At 38.6% G+C, this 23,224-nt stretch overlaps 1 protein-coding gene across 1 annotated transcript in view; it reads left to right on the top strand.

The window, feature by feature from the left end:
* LOC119790590 (thyrotropin-releasing hormone-degrading ectoenzyme-like) overlaps positions 1 to 23,224 on the top strand; it is a 247,636-nt gene that overhangs the window by 159,874 nt on the left and 64,538 nt on the right. Inside the window, exons 6-8 of the mRNA XM_038296194.1 lie at positions 6,269 to 6,382; positions 12,100 to 12,237; positions 12,378 to 12,443. Of these exons, the coding sequence (XP_038152122.1) occupies positions 6,269 to 6,382; positions 12,100 to 12,237; positions 12,378 to 12,443 (318 nt within the window). The remainder of the gene's footprint in view (positions 1 to 6,268; positions 6,383 to 12,099; positions 12,238 to 12,377; positions 12,444 to 23,224) is intronic.

The following is a 23,224-nucleotide window of genomic DNA, read 5'->3' as shown; positions in this document are numbered from 1 at the left end:
TGCCAGCTGCGTCCAGTGTGTGCATTTCTTGCGTTCGCCTGTCTGCTAAGCTCAAAACAACCGCGCCTGGCTTGACGGAGAAACCAGGAGAACAGCTGTGCATATTTACGACAGTGCACTTTTACTTTCGCCCTCTGGGGGGAGCCTCGCTGGAAAATCAACACCGGTTGTCAGAGATCATCTTGGCTCACTTAACCAAGCCTCCTTAAATTGGCCCACCCCTACCCCTACCTGGGGTAAAGGCTTTTAAATATTTAGTGAATGGTTTTTATTTAGGTCAATATCTAATGAAGAGTTCTTCAGGAAGCCCAAGGAGAGCCGATGTTAGAGGATTTACAGGAAATCCTGGTTTAAATTAGCAGCAACCAACACTGACTCCCATGACATCCCTCTAACTCGAAGGCCTTTAATGGTGTCTGCGAGACCTAGGGGATCCTCGGAGCTACTGCATGGGGGTCGCAAAAGTTTTGGTTGATTAGACTTTTTTTATATTCCTCCATGCATTTTTTTCCACTAACTGAAATGTCTTTAAATCCACATTAACAGGAATGAAATAAATCATGTATCTGTAGTAAACAGATAGATGGAGGCAGAAGATGTCTTTTAGTCATCAATGCAAACATTCAGCGACACACAGGAGCTCTTTCAAGCTGGGAACCGTTTCATTCACAACACCTGTCCCATCAACCAGGAATCAGAATCAGAAATACTTTAATAATCCCAGGGCAAGATTACTTTCATTACATTACTCCATCTATAATAGAGTGACTATAGGACCAGTTTGATATAACGCAATGTCAAACAATATATATAGGGGGTCCCCGGTCCATCTTGCCATTAGTTTGGGGGTCCTTAGACTGGAAAATGTTGAAGATCCCTGATCTAATGGATTAACTCAGTTTAGTATTTATAAAAATAGTGTTTGGTCTTTATGAAGATTCAGCAGCAAATATGAGCAAACTGTGAAACACACATTAGCCTTACAACTCTAAAGAATGTATCTTGATAATTAAAAGGACCTTTTGAACCATTTGAATTGCAGATGAGTTCTATTTACTATATCTTCTACCAGACTGCTAGTGTAAAAAAAAGTAAAGATAACTTGGAAACTGCTTTTTCTTTTTACTCAGATGTTCTATCAGGAGGCATTGCTCTTGACCCATAGTATTGTATGTAACATATGTTGCAGTACAGTCAGCCTTTCAAAGACACTGAAGATCATATGTCAAGTTGGAGAAGGTCGTTTTTTTCCCCCAAGAAGTTGAACTTGTTGCCACTTGATCTCCAAGCAACAAAAACTCTGGGATGGTAAATCTAATCATTGCATAGATGATGCTACCATGGATTGTTTGACCCATCTGCTCTGCATGTTTTGAAATATATGCTCAGATTCTGTATTTGAATCTATGTTACGGTTCGTTTGTTGGACCATGAACAGATCCCAAAGAAGATGAGAGAACTTAAGTATGATGAAGATGTGTTGATGGCTTGTTTTTGTTTTGTTGATGTTGAATTCTCCATCAAACTAATGAAACATGTCCTGTAATGTCTGTATTGAGGCGTGTAGGTGATGATGTTTACTGTGCAAGCTGTACTTCTTACTAATACTTTTTCTTAAAATGTAAATTAAGTTTAAATACAAAACAAAAAAGGGGAATAAAAGACTGTACTTTCTCAGATCATAATGTTTTTCCATTACCATTTTTTATTGGTCTGAAGCTAAATGCATCAATAAACAGGGTACAAAGATATTGCCATCACCTATCTAAGAAAGTACATAAAATAAAAACAATTAAGGAATATAACAGAAAGTTGCATTTCTAACATTTTAAACGAAACATAACGGAACAATGAAATAGATTACATAAAAGGAGACCTACATTTATAAAAAAATAATAATAAATTTAAATGATCACAATTTAATTAAAAAGGTAAAATACAGAAATCCACTGGAGCCAGTGCCTGAGCTCTGCCAGTTTTGGTTTCTGTGTAATTGAACATGTTTGAGTTGCTTTACATGTAAACAGCGCTGCCTTATTCATGTTGTTTCTGCGTAAACAATCATCTCGAAAACATAAAGCATCTTCACAGCCGCTGGTTTTATTCTGAGCCTCACAGCTGACTGCACTCCACTGAAGTGGTTGCTCTCGCCCCCGCTGCTGCACAAACACTGTTGGTTTTTCTTTTAAAACGAAAGATGAGTGGCCCTCCTTTGACTTAAGAACAAATTCAGCTTGAAATGATTTGCTCCAAGAGCTTCGGTTGATCTGCGACTTGAATTTAAATCTCTTTCAAAACCAGACAAAATTATGCAAACAGGGCATATTCCTGCTCAGTTGGGGTCCGAGTGCTGCAGCAGAAAGACACCTGAACCAAAACCTGCAGGCTGCCCTTCCTGAAGACAGAGAGGTCATTGTGGTTTGCCATCAACACAAACATTAGATTCAGGCAGTACTGGCTGTAAACAATAGATCTGTGCGTATTCTTCTCATGGATGCAAAGTTCAATGAGTTTTATTAAACTTCTCTGCTGGTTTGCTCAAACAGGGCTCAGGGTCAAATCATTCTGTCTTAAACATGTATATAAATGTACTCTTTATCAGATGTTGCCCCAAAATTTAGAACACTTCTATTTAAAAAAGAAAAAAATCCTGTCTTAAAATCTGTGGGGGGTTTTTTGTGTTATCTTCTGCAGGCCAGTTAGCCTCTTACACCCTAAGGGGGTATAAATAAATTTCTGCCTGACAAAAACACACAAAAGTAAATAACTTATAGCCTCAAAGCTATTAGATTTAAGAAAAAACTTTTGGTATGTCTGTAAGGGTAAGATGTCATAAAATGGTTTTCTGGTGTCAGCACCATTGTAGCTTTGACCCTGCCTGAAATATTAGGGACAAAATACAAAATATTTTGCATTTTTTGAACCTCGCCAAAATTTTCTTTGAAATAAACATTGCAAAACACTACCAAAATATTATTTATAGCACAAAAAAGTAGTACAGACTTTCAAATCTAAATGTTGTGTAAAGATATACCAAACTTGGACTCAATCAGATGAATCATATTTATTTTAGAATGGTATTAGTGAGAAATTTCTTAGGCGGAGAGGCCATTTTGGCACATTTATCCATAAATGTCACCAAACTGTGCCAAATATGTTTTTTACATCAATACTGGGGGTTTGGTAACATTACGAAGTCATGTAGCAGCTGGACCCGCCGGTGGGTCCGTAGGGTTCAAGGGGTTAGTTATTCGTCAGCTTGAACACCTAAATATGGCCAATTGCATTTCAACGGTCGTCTGTCAATCAATTTTTTTCGGTCAAATTGATTGATTCATTCATACGTCGCAGCAAAGGTTGAAATAAGGAATAAGAATCATTTCCTTTCCCATTGAGTTCCGTCCCAGTGTTCACGGGGATGGACGTCTGTGTCTTCGGCAGGCGTAGAGCTAACAGAACTGGCAGCGTTGAGAGGCAAGGGCTCAAACATGTACGGCTGGAAGCCTTCTACACCAAACCAAGCTTCTGCCGCCCTGGCGTCCTCTTCCACAACATCTTCGTCCCCGCTTTCCTCCTCTAAATAAAAAATGTATGACGGAGGAGACTCAGCATGACCTCCGACACTAAACTCTCCTCTTTTTGCATGTTTCTGCTGTCCATAGCGTTCCTTGACAGTGTTGTTGCTAAGTGCTTCTTGGTCCCAATGTAATTTTCCATCACTTTCAGTCATCAATGCTCACATTCAGCGACACACAGGAGCTCTTTCAAGCTGGGCACCATTTCATTCACAACACCTGTCCCATCAACCAGGAATCAGAAATACTTTAATAATCCCAGGGCAAAATTACTTTCCTTACATTACTCCATACGTAATAGAGTGACCATAGGACCACTTTGATATTACTCAATTTCATACAATATATATAATTAGGGGGTCCCCGCTCCATCTCACCATAAGTTTGGGGTTCCTTGGCCTGGAAAACGTTGAAGCTCCCTGGAGTAGAGGATTGCTGTTGTCATAACTGGGCTTCTTGCTCAATTGATCTCTTTATTCATTCCCACACTAATCTTCTTCTTGGTTATGCCTGCGCTTGTTACATTTCCTATTTGAATACTACTGGGGGTTTCTGTTATTAAAATGCAAAAGTGGTGATATTAACTCATTGACACCCATCGTTGCAAATTGACAATATAAATATATATGTCATGTTTTTGGTGGAAATTGGAGAGATGGTGCTTCCCCTGGTTAGTGGGATCTGTAGCTGTGGGTCTGGCCTTCCCTTAGCAAAAAGTAGTTTATTCAAGTAGCCTATAGGGCTGGGCGATATAGAAAAAAAGCTTATCGATTAAAAAAAATGCATATTAATCGATATCGATAATTATTGAAAAGATTTGAAACCATATTTTATGTGCAGCTCTGCCTGGACTTTTTATAATATTGCTAAATGATTTAATTTTAGTAAAAAACACAAAAGCAGACTTCAAATTAAATCTTTATTTAACCAACTTTTTCAACCATAACAGAATTGTTTTAAAGAAAAATAACTTAAGAGACCTGAGTTATGTTATTAAATACTGACAAAGAATAAACTAAAGTGACGAGAAAAGTGACCAAAATAAATATAACAAATAAATAAATGGAAACTGCCCAGAACTGAAAATATATATATATTTTCCCGAAATTCCCGAAGATTCCTCGGAGGAGAGCCGCGCCGGGGCCTACACAGCTCTTACTCCTGCGGGTGTGAGCGGCTGAGATGATAAAAAAAAAAAAAAGTTGGTTGTGTTATCAGACTTCGTTTTCACTGGTTCCCGACACATTTTACAGATGACTGTGGTTTGTTTTTTGTCCGACTTGCCATGACCGAAATACTGCCAGACTGCCGAACTACAAAAACCCTTTTTTGAAACAATTTCCTCCGCCTCTCCTTGCTGCGACATCTTCATGTGCTCTGTGTTGTGGTTTGAGAGGGCGGCGCTTGGTGACGGCGTGCCTGGGTCCGCGATTGTGATTGATTGGGAGGAAGTAGTGACTAGCATAAACCTACATGCTAGGCTACAATGAGAAGGAAGGAAAACTGCGTTTCTTTATCGAACTTTTATCAACTCTTTTTTTCTATTGAGCCACACGTCTATCGATCGATATATATCGTTATTGAATAATCGCCCAGCCCTATTCAAGTATACTAAAAGTGCACTAATTTCATACTTAAAATCAAGCAAAGCACTTAGAGTTTACTTATTATAAACTATATTTCATATACTTAACAATAGTAGAGTCAAGTGAACTTGACTCTACTATTGTTTACTTTATTGTTTACTAAAGCATACTTTAAGTATGCTTTAGTAAACTTAAAAATGTCCCAATTTAGTTTGAAGAAGTATTACTTTAGTAATACTTCAAGTACACTAAAAGTACATTGTTCGGTATACTTTCTAAACTTATACTTAAGTATTCTTGATAGAATTTACTTCAAGTATACTACTTTTAGCTAAGGGTTTCTCTAGAGCTGTGTGGTAGAAAGTGCAGTTCCAGCAGGCTATAACCAGCAATCACCTGTACTCAGCAATCCCAAGTTTGTCCTCTTCCTCTGCTATACTAACCTGACTTCGCCAGATGGATTTGCGGAGCCTTCCGCTGAAGTAAATTTAGGAAGCCAATTGATAGATCAAACTCTTGCCGAAACCAGTCGGGAGAAGAGCAAAAACATCTTTTCCTCTGAGAAAAGCCTCCAGAGCAGTGTTTTGCTCTTCTTTCAGTGAAGAAATACTCTGTAATTCCGATAAAACTTGCTCGATAGCCACGCTAACGCTAGTTTCATTGGCTGAAGCCACCATTTTCTTTAGACTGAACTGTCGCGCTTCTCGTTGCGTCACACCTCAACCCGCCTCAAAGCCAACGCTGATTGGACGTTCGTTTGGTGAACGGCTCCAAATTTTCTTTAACAGAAAGTAGCCAGACTGATCTGCGAATGAAACCTTGAAAGCTTGCGAGATCAGGATCGTCTCACGAGGCTACTGCTATTCATGCTGGCTTAGTAGGCTAAGTAGAGCTTGGTAATTATGATGCTTACTGACATATTCTGTGAATTTTTCACCAATCTAACATGACTAGCATAATGCGGACTCTAACTCTAACAATGCTTTTCATTTAATATTAAAGCTGATGTTTTAAAATCTTAATTTACGAAGTTACAGTATTTATTTAAATACGACATGTTCAAATCCTAACAAATCCTTTTTTTCCTTTGTTTTGTTTTTCTTTTAGTGGTTTGGCGATCTGGTGACTCCGGTCTGGTGGGAGGATGTCTGGTTAAAGGAAGGCTTTGCTCATTTCTTCGAGTACGTTGGAACAGACTTCCTCTTCCCAAAGTGGAACATGGTGAGTGGAATGGATCAGGGATGTCAGAGCTCTCATATCCACCTCACCCATCAATATTCCTCATTTTCAAGTGCATAATTTTACTTTCTTTAAAAAGAAAGAATTTTGTTTTTCTTTTCATGGTTTCATTCAACATTTATTGCAGTTGAAAGATCATTATTATAAACAGTTGTTCCTGTTTTCATACTTTGCCCTTTTCATCCGGCCGTCTAAAGGATTGGTGAAACGGTTTTCATTATTTAAAATCTTTCCTTTTTTATTAAATATTAATCTTTTGTCAGTCCAAGATTTGAATTTCCAAATAGCATAATTAAATATTCATTTTGTTTTCACCAAAAGCAAATGTCGGTGGATTGTCTATCATTCTTTCCAGTCCCTTAAGGATTGTTGAATATATTTAAATTTGCAGGATCATCATGAAACCAAAGCAGAGGTGTAAATGACCCCTGAAAAGAAAAAAAAAATATTAAAACAGGAGAACAAAAGTTTTGGGTTTTAAATATGTAGGAAAATATTCACATTATCCAACATCTACTGCAAGACACCTTTAAAGACCTTAAACGTTTTTTTTTTTATATCATTCTGTAGTATTTTATTTTGTCATAGCTGAACAATATATAATGCTTTAAAATATTTTAAATACATGTTTTCTTTGTTTGTTTCTGCATATGATTAGATTCATTTTAAAGGATTAAAGTGCTTTTTTTTAGAAATAGAATTATTTGAATGTTTTTTCAATAATCTTTAAAAAAATTGTATTCATGGAATAAATAAACTTCACCTGAATTCAATAAGCATGTAGGGTCAGAAACCTTCTGGGATGACTAAACTGGAAAGACGGTAACATATTCTACAATGTGCAGCATAAAAAATTCAGATTTTCCTCTCGACCATTTCTGTTTAAAATGCGACTTGATTTAAAATACAAGGTAAGAGGTGAAGCTGCGCTCCTGAACTGCTCCAGCTCCCTCCTCAGCCCTGGATCAATATCTGCTCCCTCCTCTTCCTCAAGCTGTGTTCCTGCTGCTCAGCAGATAATATTCAGCTGTGAGGCTGCAGCGCTTCTGTTCTATTGTTTTCTCTCATGTTGGCAAATAAATGTGCAGAGAATAATGGGACAAAAACGCGGCTAAATTAGAAATTAATTCCTCATCAGATTCGCTACAGATTCGCCCCCCTCGCCTCCCTCCTGGGATGAAGCAGATCTGGTTAAAACCATCTTCATCTGTGAACGCTGCACAACTTTAAATTACAGCAAACAGACACCTTTGTTTCAGCTGAAGTGGAGTGTTATTTACTTCCAGCTCTGAATGTGTTGGACTGAAACACCTTATCTGCTGCAGGCACACAGCCGCCTGCTGCTGCTGCTGAGTTTTAAATCCCTGCTCGTCCACTTCCACTCGGACAGATGCTTTAATTTAAAACAAATATGTCCCCAAACAGCAGCAGGATATTGATGGACAAAAATCCCTCTAGGACAGTTTGTCTTTAAAATCTGTTTATTTCTTTTTCTTTCTAAGTTATCTTTCATTAATTAAAGGCTGAACCGAGAAGATTTGGAGAAATCCTCGTTAGTAAAACTAAGGCTGCTACTAATTAATATTTGCTTTAATCAATATTCGGTTAAAACGACTAATATTCATAACACAGTTTTGCTTTCGTTACAAGACAATAAAATTGGAACAAAATTAATTTTACATTGAAAAATGTGCTGACTGACTGATAAATAAGACAAGGCTTTTATATATATATATATATATATATATATATATATATATATATATATATATAAAAACCTTCGTATAAATGTAATATCAATTGTTGGCATTGTTTATTAGTTAAATTGAAATATTACTCCATATTCTTAACCAGGAATTAAAAGGAAAACAATAAAAGAGCCAGTTTAATATTTAGAGAAATCCGGGTTCGTGAACTGGGAGGGATGAGAATGTAAACTTCCACCATTCGTCTCTAGGTGAGATGTGGGCTTTCTTGCAGAAAGGAGACATTTTCTATGTCCCAGAGATTAACTTTTGGTTTGGAAACTGAAGGTAAAAAAGTGTCATCATCCACAAAGAAAAAAAATCCTCACAACTTTGGAAGAAAAAGCTTCTTTCTAGAAAAAGAAATGGTAATAATACCAAAATAATTGGTTTTAGTTTGTAAATGAACTCGGGGACAAAGAGCTTTGTTTCTGAAGATGTTTTCTCATTTTATATTGACCTTTATTACATTTGGATGGAAGTTAGGAAAGTGAACTATCTCAGCTGTAAAGTCCACCATCTTCAGAAACATGCAAACGTTTGACTCAAAAACAGAAATCAGAGTGTCTTCAGTCTCCCGCTGCTGAAATAGCTCAACATCTCTGTTAACCTGGGGTTATAATTAGTGTGGCTGCGTCGTACAGAGAGCGATCTGTTCCCAAACCAGTTTAAATAGCTGCATGTCAGAGGAGGAGGAGAACAGGTGGAGAGGAGGAGTGACACTCTGGAAATGATGGAGGATCAGCAGACGGTTTAAAGTCTCTGAACGCAGCCCCGACCCGGCATCTGTGTCTCTGCAGCGGCCTGGTTTAAGTCCATCTGGTCATTATAACGCAGATGGACCCCCCGTTCCCACCACTCCAGGTGATATAAAGTCTTTGTTAATTAGAGCTGACATCTCATTTACTCTGATTCTTTTTCTATTCCTCCAAAAGTGTTTCTAATTTCAACCCAATGTGAAATTAACCAATTAGCTAATTGTGTGATTTGTGGGGAATCCCTCCACTGCGTGTTTGCTTTGTGTGTTTGTGCCAATGAACATAACGGGTGAAATAATCAGCCAGAAGCAGAGGAGCAAATCTATCTCCTGTTTAAACATTTAGAAAATCCAGGCATTAGTCAGATCAGGCTGTTCCTATAGTCCTACAGAGATTCATTGAAACCGATTAAATTAATTTGGCTTCTGCTTCCAAACTTCCATCATTTCATGGAGGCAAATACAGGATTCGATTCTCAGAATTACCATGGAAACGAACTTGGACTGAAACATCAATCTTTCTTTGTATGGAATGGGAATTTAACCCGGAAAAAGTCAGACGAGAGACTGAAATTAGGGATGAACAGACTAGTTTGACCTACCTAGTTTCATATGCTCTGTCGCTTAGCAACAGTGACAGAGTTTCAGAGTTTGACATACAAAGCAGTGAAATAATGATTATCAAACTTTTCAGAACTGTTTCTTTTTATCTTTTTTTTTGTTTTGTTTAAGTGAACTAAGACTACACTCATGAGAATGCAGAAATCCAGAGTGGAATAAAGTTGACAACCACCGGGAAATGTAACGATATAAAAGGGGTAGAAAGATATAAGTTAGTCTAAAGAATGTATGTAAAAAAATATATCTGCAAAATGTCTTATATTCAACAACAAAAAATGCTTAGTTAAGCAAATTGTGCAAAATAGCAATAAAAAAATTGAAATCATATTATAGTCTCCACACTGCAGATCTATTAGAATCTGTCCTTAAATTACAGCCAAACCTATTTACACAATAACAGATAAAAACCTTTAGATCAGGCATTCCCAAACTCGGTCCTCAAGGCCCCCTGTCCTGCAGGTTTTAGAGGTTTCTCTGCTTCAGCACAGCTGATTATAATGATTGCAGTAGACCAAAAGCCTGTTAATTAGCTTTCAATTAAAATCAGCTGTGCTGGAGCAAGGAAACCTCTAAAACCTGCAGGACAGCGGGCCTTGAGGACCGAGTTTGGGAATGCCTGCTTTAGATAACATTACCGCCACATATCTGACTCAATAGCCATTAAAAAATATATATTTTCATTCGTTTCAGACAGAACTATTAACATTCTTGTATTATATTAAACTGAACTTCCAATATTCATCACTGTTCAGGGTGAAGTACCTTTTTCCTCTAATCATGAAGCAGCTGGCTTGCTTGGTCTCGCAATGAATCCTGGGATATCCAAGGATAGATAGGATACACTGGACCCATCCTTCAAATCGGGCAAAAAAAGGACGCATTTGTAGGCTGCATAACGAGGAGTCTTGCAATCCAAACAGACCTTGGCGGCACGCTATGACTTAATCGGCCTACAAATCAGGCCTTCGGAGGACTCAGCTCTGAAATCTAATTCAGCCAATGACACCAGGCCAGGCAGGTTTTTCGGGTTTGTTTACATTTTAAGAAGAGTTCAGGGACATGAGATGGTTTTAGGAGGTCTATGGGGAATTTTTAGTCGCTGTTACACCTCCTTGCAACAGCTCCTTGAAGGAAAAAGTGGTAAAAGATTTTTTAGGAGACTATAAAAATTTGTAATTAGTAGAACATGAGCCAAGCAAAGACTGAACACAGGAGAACTGAGTGGATAATTAGTGGCAAACAAGAAGCAGCCGAATGTAGTTGGACTTATTGCAGAGAATCAAAACCATAATAAACCTAAAGCAAAACTGCTGGAAAAATCTAATAAAGGAAAAGAGGCATGAAAGAAACTTAACTGAGATGAATTTGGAGAAAAGTAACTAATTAATAAAACCAGAGAGCGAGAGAAATCACTCAACTAATGTCCACAAGAAAAAATTAACATATAAAGACACAAAAAGCTAAATTATAACTGGCAAAAATGATGACATCAAGTTTTTAAGGTAACACTTATAACTTTAAGAAAAACTTCTAACAGTGTAGATCTTAAAAGGAAACACAAAACAATAATTCAAGCTCACAGTAAAAAACGACATACAAAGTTAAATGAAAAACTCAAAGTACCTGGAAGTATGCGTAATTTTCATATTAACAAAACTGTCCAATAACAGAAGTAATAAAATATTTTTTTTACAGATGCAAAGTCTCATCAAAGGCCTCAAAAGACAAAAAAAAAAATCCCACCAAGAACTATTTGTAATAATCAGGACATTTTTCTCACCAATCCCTAGTGAACGCCAACATTTATATTATTATGCCAGCACTATTCCAGTCTTATCCTAATTCAAATCAAATATGAATTTTTCCTTTTTTGTGACACTGGATCTTGGATTTTTTCTTTAATTGAATTTGCAACTCGGCTTCTGGGTTCAAACTTGCTTAGCCGCAGTATTTCCTTGTCTAAACCCTGCATGCCTGGTATCTTACCTCGGTTGTCTTTTTAAATTTCCCTCAAAACTTTATTTACTTATAATTTGAGCAAAAAAAAAAAAAAAAAAGCAAAAAACATCATGTCTGCAGGAAGTGGTTATCTTTCAGAAAAAATACTTGTATGTAACCAGACCAGAGTTTGTGTCATATAACGTGACTATGTACCTTTAAGAATTTTTTAGGATGATGATTTTTGACCCAATGAGTCAAGCCAAAAAAAGTTAAAGTTTAAAAACAATCCACTGGACTTTGTTTTCCAAGTTTGAAGACGTTTCCCTTCCCATCCAGGAAGATTTTTCCAATTAAAAAATGTCTGGATTGGTGCTAATCCAGACCTTTTGAATTGAGAAAGATTCCTGATTATAATCTGGATGAGTGAGAGTCTTCACCAGCAAATGAGCTAAAGTGGACAAAGAAGGTCTGAGCAATGTGTGATCAACACCATGGCTTCTAATAGTGGGAGTTCATTGATTCAGGCTGAGTTTAAAGTATATGGTGAAGATGGATAATGGGACATAAATTGACTCTTAACCTTCAAATGTCTCGTTCAGCTCTGAATATGCAAAGGTTGTTCCTTGTGTTTCCAGGAGAAGCAGCGCTTCCTCACCGATGTCCTCCATGAGGTGATGCTGCTGGATGGACTGAGTTCCTCTCATCCCATCTCTCAGGAGGTGGAAGAGGCGACAGACATCGACCGGGTCTTTGACTGGATCGCCTACAAAAAGGTGAGCGACTTTAACCTAAGTTTCTAACCAGTTGCGTTTCTAAAAACCTGGTTGTGAGTGAAATCAAAATGTCTGAAAATGTTGAAATGGATTGAAATGAACAAAGAACCCCTTTTTTTAATTCTCTGTGCCATCTGTAGGGGGCAGCGCTGATCCGGATGCTGGCGAACGTAATGGGACAGCCCTTGTTTCAGAAAGGACTCAACGTAAGTGCAGGTTTCTGTGTGTTCGCCGCCATCACTCTCGAGGTTTTTAATATTTCAAGCGACAGCTGGCTGGTGGCTTTGAAGCGCTCTTAAGAGATTTGTCATCGAGTCAACTTGAAGGTTTCAGACAGACGTTCTGTCAAGAGAGGGTGTCTTCAATAAGCCATATTTTAGAGACACTCTTACTGGTAAGAGCTTATGGTAATTATGTTGGGGCTTAGCTGCAGAGGCAGTTTCAGAAAGTTTTTCAGCTTTTTTAAAAACCTCTTAGGTTTGGGTTTAACTGCCACAAAGACATCTCATCCTTCTTCTGTTTATGCCATTTCTTAGAAAGAAGAGTTAAAAGATCAGAGCTGGATTTGATCAGCAAAGTAAAATCTGATAGTCAGTTATTCCCAAACCTACTGTATGTGGCTATAGTTGCTGCCAAGGGGGTGTAACAAGTAACAGGTTTTCAACACATCTTAGATTGATTAAGAAAAATAAACCAATAACCATTTGAAGCCAATAAACAGGAAATAAATGAGGGGGTGAATACTTCCAAAACAAACACAAAAGAAATCAAAGTAAAATCAAAGGAGGTTTGCATCATTCTCCCAGTTATAAATCTCCTGTAAGGCTGGCTAATGTAGCCACCAAAGGAACATTGACCAGCAACAGAAATGTTCTAGAAAAATGGCCTCCTGGAGAAAGTGTCTCTTCAACACTGAAAGCAGAGGTCCATGTTTCAGGTATTTTACTTACAGAGGTGTCCAGTAACTACGAATAAGTACTAGGTGGTCAGTACGACTATCTCAGAAGGTTGTAAATACCTGGTTCTAACATCCCCTCTGGGTTCCCTAGCAAGATCTTTGTCCCCTATATTGTCCCCCGGCACTCAGACCTCCCCCTTCCAATCTAAGGGATGGTTTGAATGCAGAAGTCCACTTTCATTGCCATGTATGTTGTATACTATTAAAAATAGATTTTTTTTTCTTCTTTTTATTCTTCTAAAAGTATAAAGCTTCTCATGCAGGGCTTAAGTTCCGTTTGTATATATAGAACAAAATTAGACCTTCTTTGTACTTTTTATGTTCTCGCTACTAACACAATGCCCCAAATAGAAAATTTAATCTATTTTCTGTGAATAAAACTCTTGTTTAAGAGCTGAGATTTTTGTATCATTTTAGGCAGAAACTTTTCCCTTTAGTACTCAAGTACGATGTAGAACCTGTAGTTTTAGAATTTTACTTACACAGGTATCTGTAATTTTACTGAAGTAAAGAACTTAAACAGTTTGACACGACTTTAGATTTAAATCCTTTTCCTTCAATGGTTGGTAATATCAGCACCTGCTTTCAGCATATTCAGCAGCTTTAGTTTTATTTTTGTAAATATAGTGGTAGATAGTGATTTAGAGACCAGTACTAGCTCACTATCTGGGCTGATTTCAGAGTTAATTTCTACCCCAATGTTCTGATTTGGACGAATTCTGGCAGCAGAAAGGATGGCAGTTTAAGGAATAGCCCAGGAAGGTAATCATAGCTCTAGAAAAGATTTTGTCCAGGAGAAACTCAGCCTAAAGTCATATGGAAATCGTATTTAAATGTCAAATCATTCTGGCTTAAACATGTATATAAATTTACTTTTTATCTTTATCAGATGATCTTAAAATCTGTGTTTTTTTTTCCGTCATCTTATGCAGGCCAGGTATACTGTACGTCAGTCGGAAAACCTAAATTCGGCCAATCATATATCAACGGTCATCTGTCAATCACATTTTTTCGTTCATAGCATCTTCATTCATATGTCGCAGCTAATATATGCAACAGTTTGAATAAGAAATCAGAATCATTTCCTTTCCCATTGAGTTCCGTCCGAGTGTTCACGGGGATGGACGTCTGTGTCTTCAGCAGGCGTAGAGCTAACAGAACTGGCAGCATTGAGAGGCAAGGGCTCAAACATGTACGGCTGTAAGCCTTCTACACCAAACCAAGCTTCTGCCGCCCTGGCGTCCTCTTCCACAACATCTTCATCCCCGCTTTCCTCCTCTAAATAAAAAAAATGGATGACAGAGGAGACTCATCCACGACCTCCGACACTAAACTCTCCTACTCTTGCATGTTTCCTCTGTCCATAGCGTTCCTTGACAGTGTCGTTTCTAAGTCACCAATTTAGTGCTACTTGGTCCCAATGGAATTTCCCATTGGGAACCTGCTAGCACTAAGTTGCTAACTGGTTAGCAAGATGCTTCCGAACCAAACCGGCCACAAACAAATGTGCTTGCGAACCTTCCGCCACAACAATCCCGCCTCCTTGATAAACGACCAATCACATTCACTCTATTCACTCACTCGAACAGCCGCTTCCCTACGACTTTAAGCAAGACATTGACTCGTGATTCTAAAACATCTATCAAACTCTGAAACATGAAGAAAATATAACCAGGTTTTTGTGCTAGAGAACGTAACTGTAAAGTAGGTCAAAATGAGGCTCTGTCTGGGAAAAAAAAAAAAAAAACATTCATAAAAGGATAGAGATAGAAGAAGGGAAAGTGATCTGTTAGAAATGAACAGAAACAAAGAAAGAAGAAAGAAATAATTCTACCATTCTAGCTTCCTTTTGGGAAATGAATAGATTGAAGAAAGGACCACCAAATGATGGTTCTCCAGGTGGCAGAACCTCAGAATATTTTCTCATTCATCCTCAAAATTTGTGCCTAGATTCAGTTATGTCTCATTTCAGTATTCTTTAACGGACCAATGGTTCCCTTCTTTTGCCCCACTGACTAACAACAGATCTACAGGTTACAGAAGGATCAGAATCGCCTCCAACCACAGGAAGCGCCACAGTTCGATTTAATGCTCTCTGAATGATTGATGATTTATACCACCTTTCAAAGGAATATCCCAACGCTTCATTGTAGATAAATCGCCCAAAAAATTAGATATTCAGATAAATCATCAACAAAACCTTGAAAGTGTCTGAAAAGAGGTTGCAGAAGTAAACATTCGGTAAACTGCTGATGTTTTTGTTTCTTAACTTTGGGATAAGTTCAAAGTAAAAATCCGCTCCTGGCTGAAAATGGTTCATAGATGAAGCTGGAAGGAATTTAGTGACTGAAATAACATTCTATAGAAGTTTCCTAATGTTTGATTTTCAAACAGATAAACAGCCAAAGAATAACAGTTGCTGCAGTGATAATTAGAGAGAGACTCATATATTCATTAAGATTCAGTATTCTTTAAGGATAAACCTTGTCCAAAAAAAAAAAAAGAAAAAACGAGGCAGAAAAAGCAATTCAGAATTTTCAACAGTTTTTTTTGTTCTCCATTAAAATTGGTCCTTGATCAGAGAAAAGCTCAGTAAAAAAATAACTTTATGTGCCATAAAGATGGTGACATATTTACTCTAAATAGACACAAAAACATGCTTTGTTCATCTACACAAACGGAGGGAAAGAATAAACGCTGTGTCCTGATTTCCTGGCAGGAATTTAGGTGACCCAGAACTTTCGGGAAAACAGGTCAGGTGAAACAGCTGCTGATTCTTAAGCAGAACCACGTAAAGCCTCTGTGTGTAGAAAAGGTTACTTAAATGTAATGACACAATAAAAGCAGACAAAACAAAAGCTTTTCAGTGTATGGTTTGGATAGTGAGGCACCACAGAGCAACAGCCTTTAACGATACTGAGGCTAATTTTAGCCAATAAAGCCAATTTATGGAGTAACTAATTTTTTATGTATATAACTTTTTAGAAAGAGGGTTAATGTTTCAGATCAAACTATCATAGAGGAATGGACTTTCCCAGTGATAATTTGAACTATTAGGGGAAAGGGATATTCAAACCAACTCGGTTTTACTGTAGATGAAAGCTGATTACCCCATAAGGCCTGAACACATCGGTTGCGCACGACTTTTTAATCTCCAATACGATTTTTTTCATGTCACACTGATTTCATATAAGAGGCTCTGACTAGGCAGGGTGAACAGATCTGTACAGATTTTTCTCTCCTCTGTCTCCGTGCCACACAAATCAAAACAATTTCCCAAAAGCAGATGTGTTTTACTTTGTACTTGTGTCTCTCTTCCTATCAGACCAATGAAATAGCCGCTGAATTGTTGCGTAGCACGACTAAAATAGACTTGGGGTGCATCGCAGTTCTCCTGCAGAAAATCGTGTCTGTGCGATCATCCCCATTGACTTTCAAAAAGCGCTAAATGCCACAACCTCGTCCAACAAGATTTTCTGTCGAATCAGACTCTGATTCGTATTTTGCGTTGATTGCAAGGTTGAAATTATTCTGCACCAATATAGGGGTTTCAATCCTTACTCTGCTTTAAGTCACAACACAGTATTGAAGATGGTGGGCTTGCTGCTATGTGTGGATCATCTTCAGATGCCCGTCTATTTGTGGGCTTAAGATCAATTCATGAATCATTAGATAACAACTTTTTATTTCACAGTTGGATATTTCTTTATGGAGTTATTTCCAAAGGTTTGAATTGATTTAAACCAAAAGAAAAAATGTTGTAAAGAGCTAAAATGTTTGGCTTTAATTAACAGCTGGAGATACTGAGTCCTGCAAAGATGAGGCATCAATATTTTGACTTATTATGTCTGAAGGGGAACAGTTCTTCATCAGAAATGTGATCAGAAGCATGTAACGTTGGGAATTTAAGCGTGATGTGAATGTAGGATGAATTCTTCATTAGCACCTATCGATACTGTCTGGACTTGATGGAAATACCAGCCAACAGAGAGGATGTCTGAAGGCAGGAATGAAGTGGCAGCTGAAGTGTTTGCTGTGTTGACAGAGATCTCTGAAAAAGAAAACAAGACCTCATTAACAGACTGTGAAGCTGTAACCGCTCCTCCATAAATCTGCCACCTTTATTCTCACATTCGCTGCCGACAGATTTCTCCTAATGAGATTCCTACAGCCCATATTTATCACCGGCTGCTTGTTTGCCTTTAGATCTGTTGGTGTTGGACCGGCAGTGAGTGCGCTGCGTTCTGTACATCTGTTCCTGTCAGTAAAGGTGATGGAGTCAAACTCACTAACACACTGCGAGCTGTTATCATGTCATCAGGCCCTGCACACACCGTGAGAGCCTAGAGGACCCAGAGGAGCTGAGGATCTGCCTGTGTTCCTAGTTATCCCACCCTACTTCCTGCCTTTTTGTTTGTGGGATTACAAACTCATCCAAACCTCTCTGTCTCTGAGCTCCTCCTTGGAGCTTTGAGTGTCTCTCTCTGGGAGCCTTTGAGTTTTCAGCTTGTTCATCAGCTTGGAAAACTCACCGGAATTGATCCCAAAAGCTCTTAAAAACTCCTTCCAAGCCCTCAACACAGCGAGGCTCACCGTGTCACCAAGATTAAAAACTCAGCTCTTCAGTTCTGACATGTCTTCTATCTAAAAGCTTTTCACTGTACAACACGAACATACTGGGTCCCAGGAATGAAGGAATACATTCACAGAGACCTGCTTCCATGTTGGAGTCCACACCACACAACCTTCTGCTTTTTGTAAAAAAGATCTGGAACAATTCTGAAGACATTTTCTCTTTTTTAGATAACAGCATTGAAATTACTCTGTTTTTATCCCCCATGGATTATATTGCATTATCTATTTATATATAAAATGTGCATAAAACCAGGGGAGCAGCCTTAATTAATATTCTTCGCCTTTAAACACTCAGTCTTGAGTTAACACCTATCATCTGAAATTGTCAGGCTGAGAACAAAAGGACCCAGTATTTGGGGCAGAAGGACAGCTAGGTTTAACAAAATGTTAAATTAAGACGGATCTGCTAACAACAGTACATCATGTGTGCTAACATGATAGTGACCATATCTATCTGGATGAGGATAATAATGAAGGTGTGAGTCATTAACCTGGTCTTAAAGTTCTTAAAGTTCAGAGGATGAGGTTGGATCCAGCCTGTCGTCAGCAGACAAGACGCAGCGGACTCCACCCAGAGAGTCCTAGACACTCAAGCCCCGGAGGTCGGAGGACAGGCAGGAGATCAGAAACATGCAGACGAAGGACATCAGGGTAATTCAGAGGAAGAAGACAAAGTTAGTGTTCCAGGAGATCAGAGACCCAAAGAGGTACTGAAGGGAGTTCCAGGGTATTGTCGGCAAACGGTTCCAAGTTCGGTATACAGACAGGCAAAAATCCAGCAGGAGTCCTAAGACAAGTTAGACAAACAGATCAGAATGGGGACAGGCAGGCTCAATAGTCCAGAGGCAGAACGGGTCAAGATCAGGTAATCAGTAAATAATAAGGAATGTTTAAGAACTCTGACCAAAGGCCCAAGTAATCGGACACGATGACTGGTTGAAGGTTGGTTGAATAGAGGCAGAAGTAGGTGGATCAGATGAACGGTAATGAGAAGTGGCCGGAGCTAGGCAGGTGAAAGAAATAATCAGACCACAAATCAGCACCAAGATCTTGACAGAAATGTTTTGATGTCCACCACACCTGAGCTCACCTTTCACTCTGCCGAGTACATCCTAACGTTTTGATTAAGGTATGTTTACATGTAGATTTTTCGAAAGATACTTAAAGTCAGAGATTTTGGGTCCTGTGATCTAAAATATCACATAAAATACTAATAACTAATTAAACTTTATTGATCTCACAATGGAAAAATTTACCTCTGCATTTAACCCATCCCCTTGGGGAGCAGTGAGCTGCCATTATGGGGTACCAGGGGAGCAGTGTGGGGTTAAGGGTTTTGAATCAAAGAACCAGAGTAGCAGTCTGTGGGAGTGGGGCTCGAACTCAGAACTTCAGGATTCCAAGCTCTATGCTCTAATCACCCTAAAATCTCTCCTGATAGCCATTTCCAGATTTGTAGCTATTAGCTAAAGATATTATGGAGGATCTGGAGAATTAAACATAAAGTTGCAGAAACATTAAACATGTCTGACCATGGCGCCAGCTAACCTGACTCCGCCAGATGGATTTGCTCCGCATATCCATCTGGAAACCTTCCGTTGCAGTAATTTTGGGAAGGGGCGAAAATACTGGTTAGCTGATTGGCCTATGTTGGTGATAGACGGGCCAAATAAACCAATCAGATCAAAGAACAGAGCGACGACGATGAGGAGCCAATTGATAGATCAAACTCTTGGCGAAACCAGTCGGGAGAAGAGCAAAAACATCTTTTCCTCTGAGAAAAGCCCCCAGAGCAGTGTTTTGCTCTTCTTTCAGTGAAGAAATACTCTGTAATTCCGATAAAACTTGCTCGATAGCCACGCTAACGCTAGTTTCATCGGCTGAAGCCGCCATGTTCTTTAGACTGAACTGTCGCGCTTCTCTTTGTGTCACACCTCAACCCGCCTCAAAGCCAACGCTGATTGGACGTTCGTTTGGTGAACGGCTCCAAATTTTCTTCAACGGAGAGTCTCCAGACTGATTAGCGAGTGAAATCTTGAAAGCTCGCGAGATCAGGATGGTCTCACCAGGCTAGGCGCCAGCAGCATCCGGCATTAGGATTACCTTTCTTTCGATGGAGGTAGACTTCATCTCGAGGTCACAGATTGTTCCAAATACACTTCAGCATTTAGCTTAGAGAAAAATCTACATAGGGTTAGCTCATGAGAGTAATGTAAAGTTTTCAAATGGCCAGAGTGCTGCCATGAACTAAAGATGATAGAAAACCAGTGAAATATTCCAGGAAATATTTTGCAGAAAAAGACTGAAGCTGAAAGATCCAAGTTATAAAGAATGGCTGTGCTGGCCCATACAAAGAGATGATTGCAGCTTAAAAAAAAAACACATAACAGCAGTCTTTTGTGTATCATTTCAAGATAGCTTGCGCTGTTCTTTGTTTATTTGCAGGAGAACTTGTTTTTACAAATCTGTCTGTTACTGTGGGATATCTGGGTCCTCTAAAAGGAGAGACTTAATCTTGCGAGCCCTTTAGTTGTTGCATGTCCTATTTTAAAGTAGTGGGAACGCAGTGTTTAGAATGAGATATCAGGCATTGTATCCGTGATTTGAACATAATCACATCTATCATATAGCCTCAATTATATAACACGGGAGAAAGTGCATCCCAATGCGCCCATTCACATTGCTGTACCTCGTCGTCCACCTCTGAGTTTTGTATAGTTAAAATGTCAGGTCAACTTTTATTGTGGAAAAATTTAAAGGTGCTTTATTAATACAGCACTGTGATTTATATGACTCTTCAATCAGGGGATCGTAAGTCTAGGCAAATGACATCATAACATGTAATATCTTGTTTGTTTTCTCAGTACTTCATGCAAACATTCATCATCTATGGCATCAAGTGTTCTTCCTCTTTTTTCTCTCCATTTCCGGTGGTTAACGGTGTGATGGCTATTGTTTTTTTTTTTCAAAGAAAAGAAACAGTAACTTCTGAGTCAACTTTTAAGAGCGATAGCACTTGCTCAGGCTGGTGCGCCACCCTGTGCAACATGCCACATATGGCTACGACTGGCCCTTAAAAGCTGACTAGCCTTGTAGGTAGTCAATCATTTTCTACTCAGGATCTTAACCACACAGTAGCTACTAACTACAGTCCTAATGGTTCACAGTAAAAGTATAAACTAAATGCTTACCTTCAAAGTGGGTAATGATCAGTGTCGCTGTTCTGTTTAAAGCCAAAACCTGCCACTGCTTCATTTGCGTTGCTCAAATTTGGTCATTTGTCTGTAGGAGGTGCTATTTACACTATGATTGTCTATGCCCCAACTTATAACTGAAGAAGAAGCAGGTCTTATTCAATAACTGCTTTATTCACAGTGTGGTTTGATGCAGCAGAGATGAGACGTTTCTTGTTTTGGTGTGTTCTACAAATCCAAGCATTGAATCGGTGATGATTAAAACTGGCAGCTCGTTGTTTGAGAGGCGACGCTGAAACTCTGCAGCTCAGTGGAAGAGTTTGCACACGGTGAACAAAGCAGATAACTTTGATGCTGCTGCGGATTTCCTCAAACAGGGAAGTCATAATAAATGAGCTCTGCTGCCTGTTGCTTTGACTCGCTCACAGCTCCATCACAGAGACGTGTTCAGGGGCCGTCAGCTGCATGAAGATGTCTTGAAATACAGCAGCAGCAGTGACAGCCTGGCAAGAGCTAACTTTGATCATCTGGAAAAACAAAACAAAAATAGATGAGGAAGCAGTAAACTAGGGTGCCTCCAAGGACATTTAGTTTCTTTAGGGGCTGTAGTAATAAAATAATATGTCTCTGTACTGCCTACTTTAGATTATCAGGGGTCATGAGCTAAAACTGTCTTGGTCTGATCTACCTAGCAGATAGAAATAACAGCTCCCCTGTCTGCAGCTATCAAAACCAATAAATAAATTACTCTAATGATACCCTAAGCAAAGTTATCCTTGACAATCAAATGTCCCATTAGACCATCAATTAATTAAATAACTTGGTATAATCAATGAAACAGTTTTCTAATCTTTGAGTTTATTTCAAACCCAAAAAACATTCTATAAATCTTAAACAGTATTAGCATGCTTTGTTGTCTGATGTTAACAGTTTAATCTGGTTAAAACTTAACATCCCATATTTTCCTTAAACTCCATAAAATCATCATTTGCAATAGACAAGGAAAGTTTATATATAAAGCACATCTTAGTGACAGGACAATTTAAAGTGCTGTACATGAAAACAAAAAGGAAAGTACATTGTATTTCTATAGATGTAATACAAAGAATGAAACTGGAACATCAAAATAGGATGATTGCTTAAAAATAAAGATAAACTAATTGAAAACAGAATTTAAAAAATCTTATGGTTAAAAAAATGGAATGAAGGTTGGACTGGAAACATTTCTAGTAATCTTAAGATGCCACTCTAAGCAAATGTGTTTTTTTTATCTCCATTTAAAGCAACTGATTTTTAAATTTCTAAAGGCTTCTCCACCTTGTTTGGTTCTGCCTCTGGTTATGCAGAATAGATTTGTGGCAAAGGACCTCAGCGGTCTGGCTGTCGATCCACTGTCAGCCAGTCTGTAATGTATTTAGGAGCTAAGCCATTAATTGATTTTAAAGACTAGGAGTCAGTGGAAGGACTTTAGAAATGGGTTGATGCTCTCCACTTTCTTAGTTGTAGTTAGGATGCAGGCAGCAGCATTCTGGATCAGCTAAAGACGCCACTGCAGGGATCAAAGCTACTGAAGATGAACGAAGCAGGAGGTAGTTTTTCAAGGTCCTCCTGAAACATTAGTCCTTTAATCCAGGAGATGTCCTTTAGGTGATAGAAGGACTACTTTATTCCTGAGTCCATCACTACATCCAGATTTAGAGCCTGATGTTGTAGCTGGATTAACTGAAGCTGGGCGCTAACTTTTAATCACACTTTCTGTGGTCCAAAAACTTGTACTTGAGATTTACTATGATTTAGCTCAAGAAAATTTTGACAGATCGATGTGTTCATTTCTTGTCTGTATTTACCCGGAGCTGGAATGGGTTCATTGTCACCTGGTGACATGGTGATGTACAACTGTGTGTCGTCTGCATAGTTGTGGTAACTTAGGTAGGATAAATAGGATAGTTCCTAGGAAGGGAGCTTGGAGGATACAAAGTGATTTTTGGGGTTTATGCTGTAAAGTTACCCACCAACACAAAAAAGTCCTGTCAACCTCCTTAATATTTCCGACCTGTTTTGGACTTGTTCTTACCCTTACACTGGCAGGTATTGTCACAGACAGTTTTTATGTGCTAGCAGCTAAGTTTTCTGACTGACCATTTCCAGTATCAACACAAAGTCTATAGGTCATGTGACTCCTGGGCTCAAACTTAATGTC

This window comes from Cyprinodon tularosa, unplaced genomic scaffold, assembly GCF_016077235.1.
Source record: "Cyprinodon tularosa strain WSP-4 unplaced genomic scaffold, ASM1607723v1 ctg369, whole genome shotgun sequence".
NCBI classification, from domain to species: Eukaryota; Metazoa; Chordata; class Actinopteri; order Cyprinodontiformes; family Cyprinodontidae; genus Cyprinodon; species Cyprinodon tularosa.
This window is presented reverse-complemented; position numbering and strand designations above follow the sequence as displayed.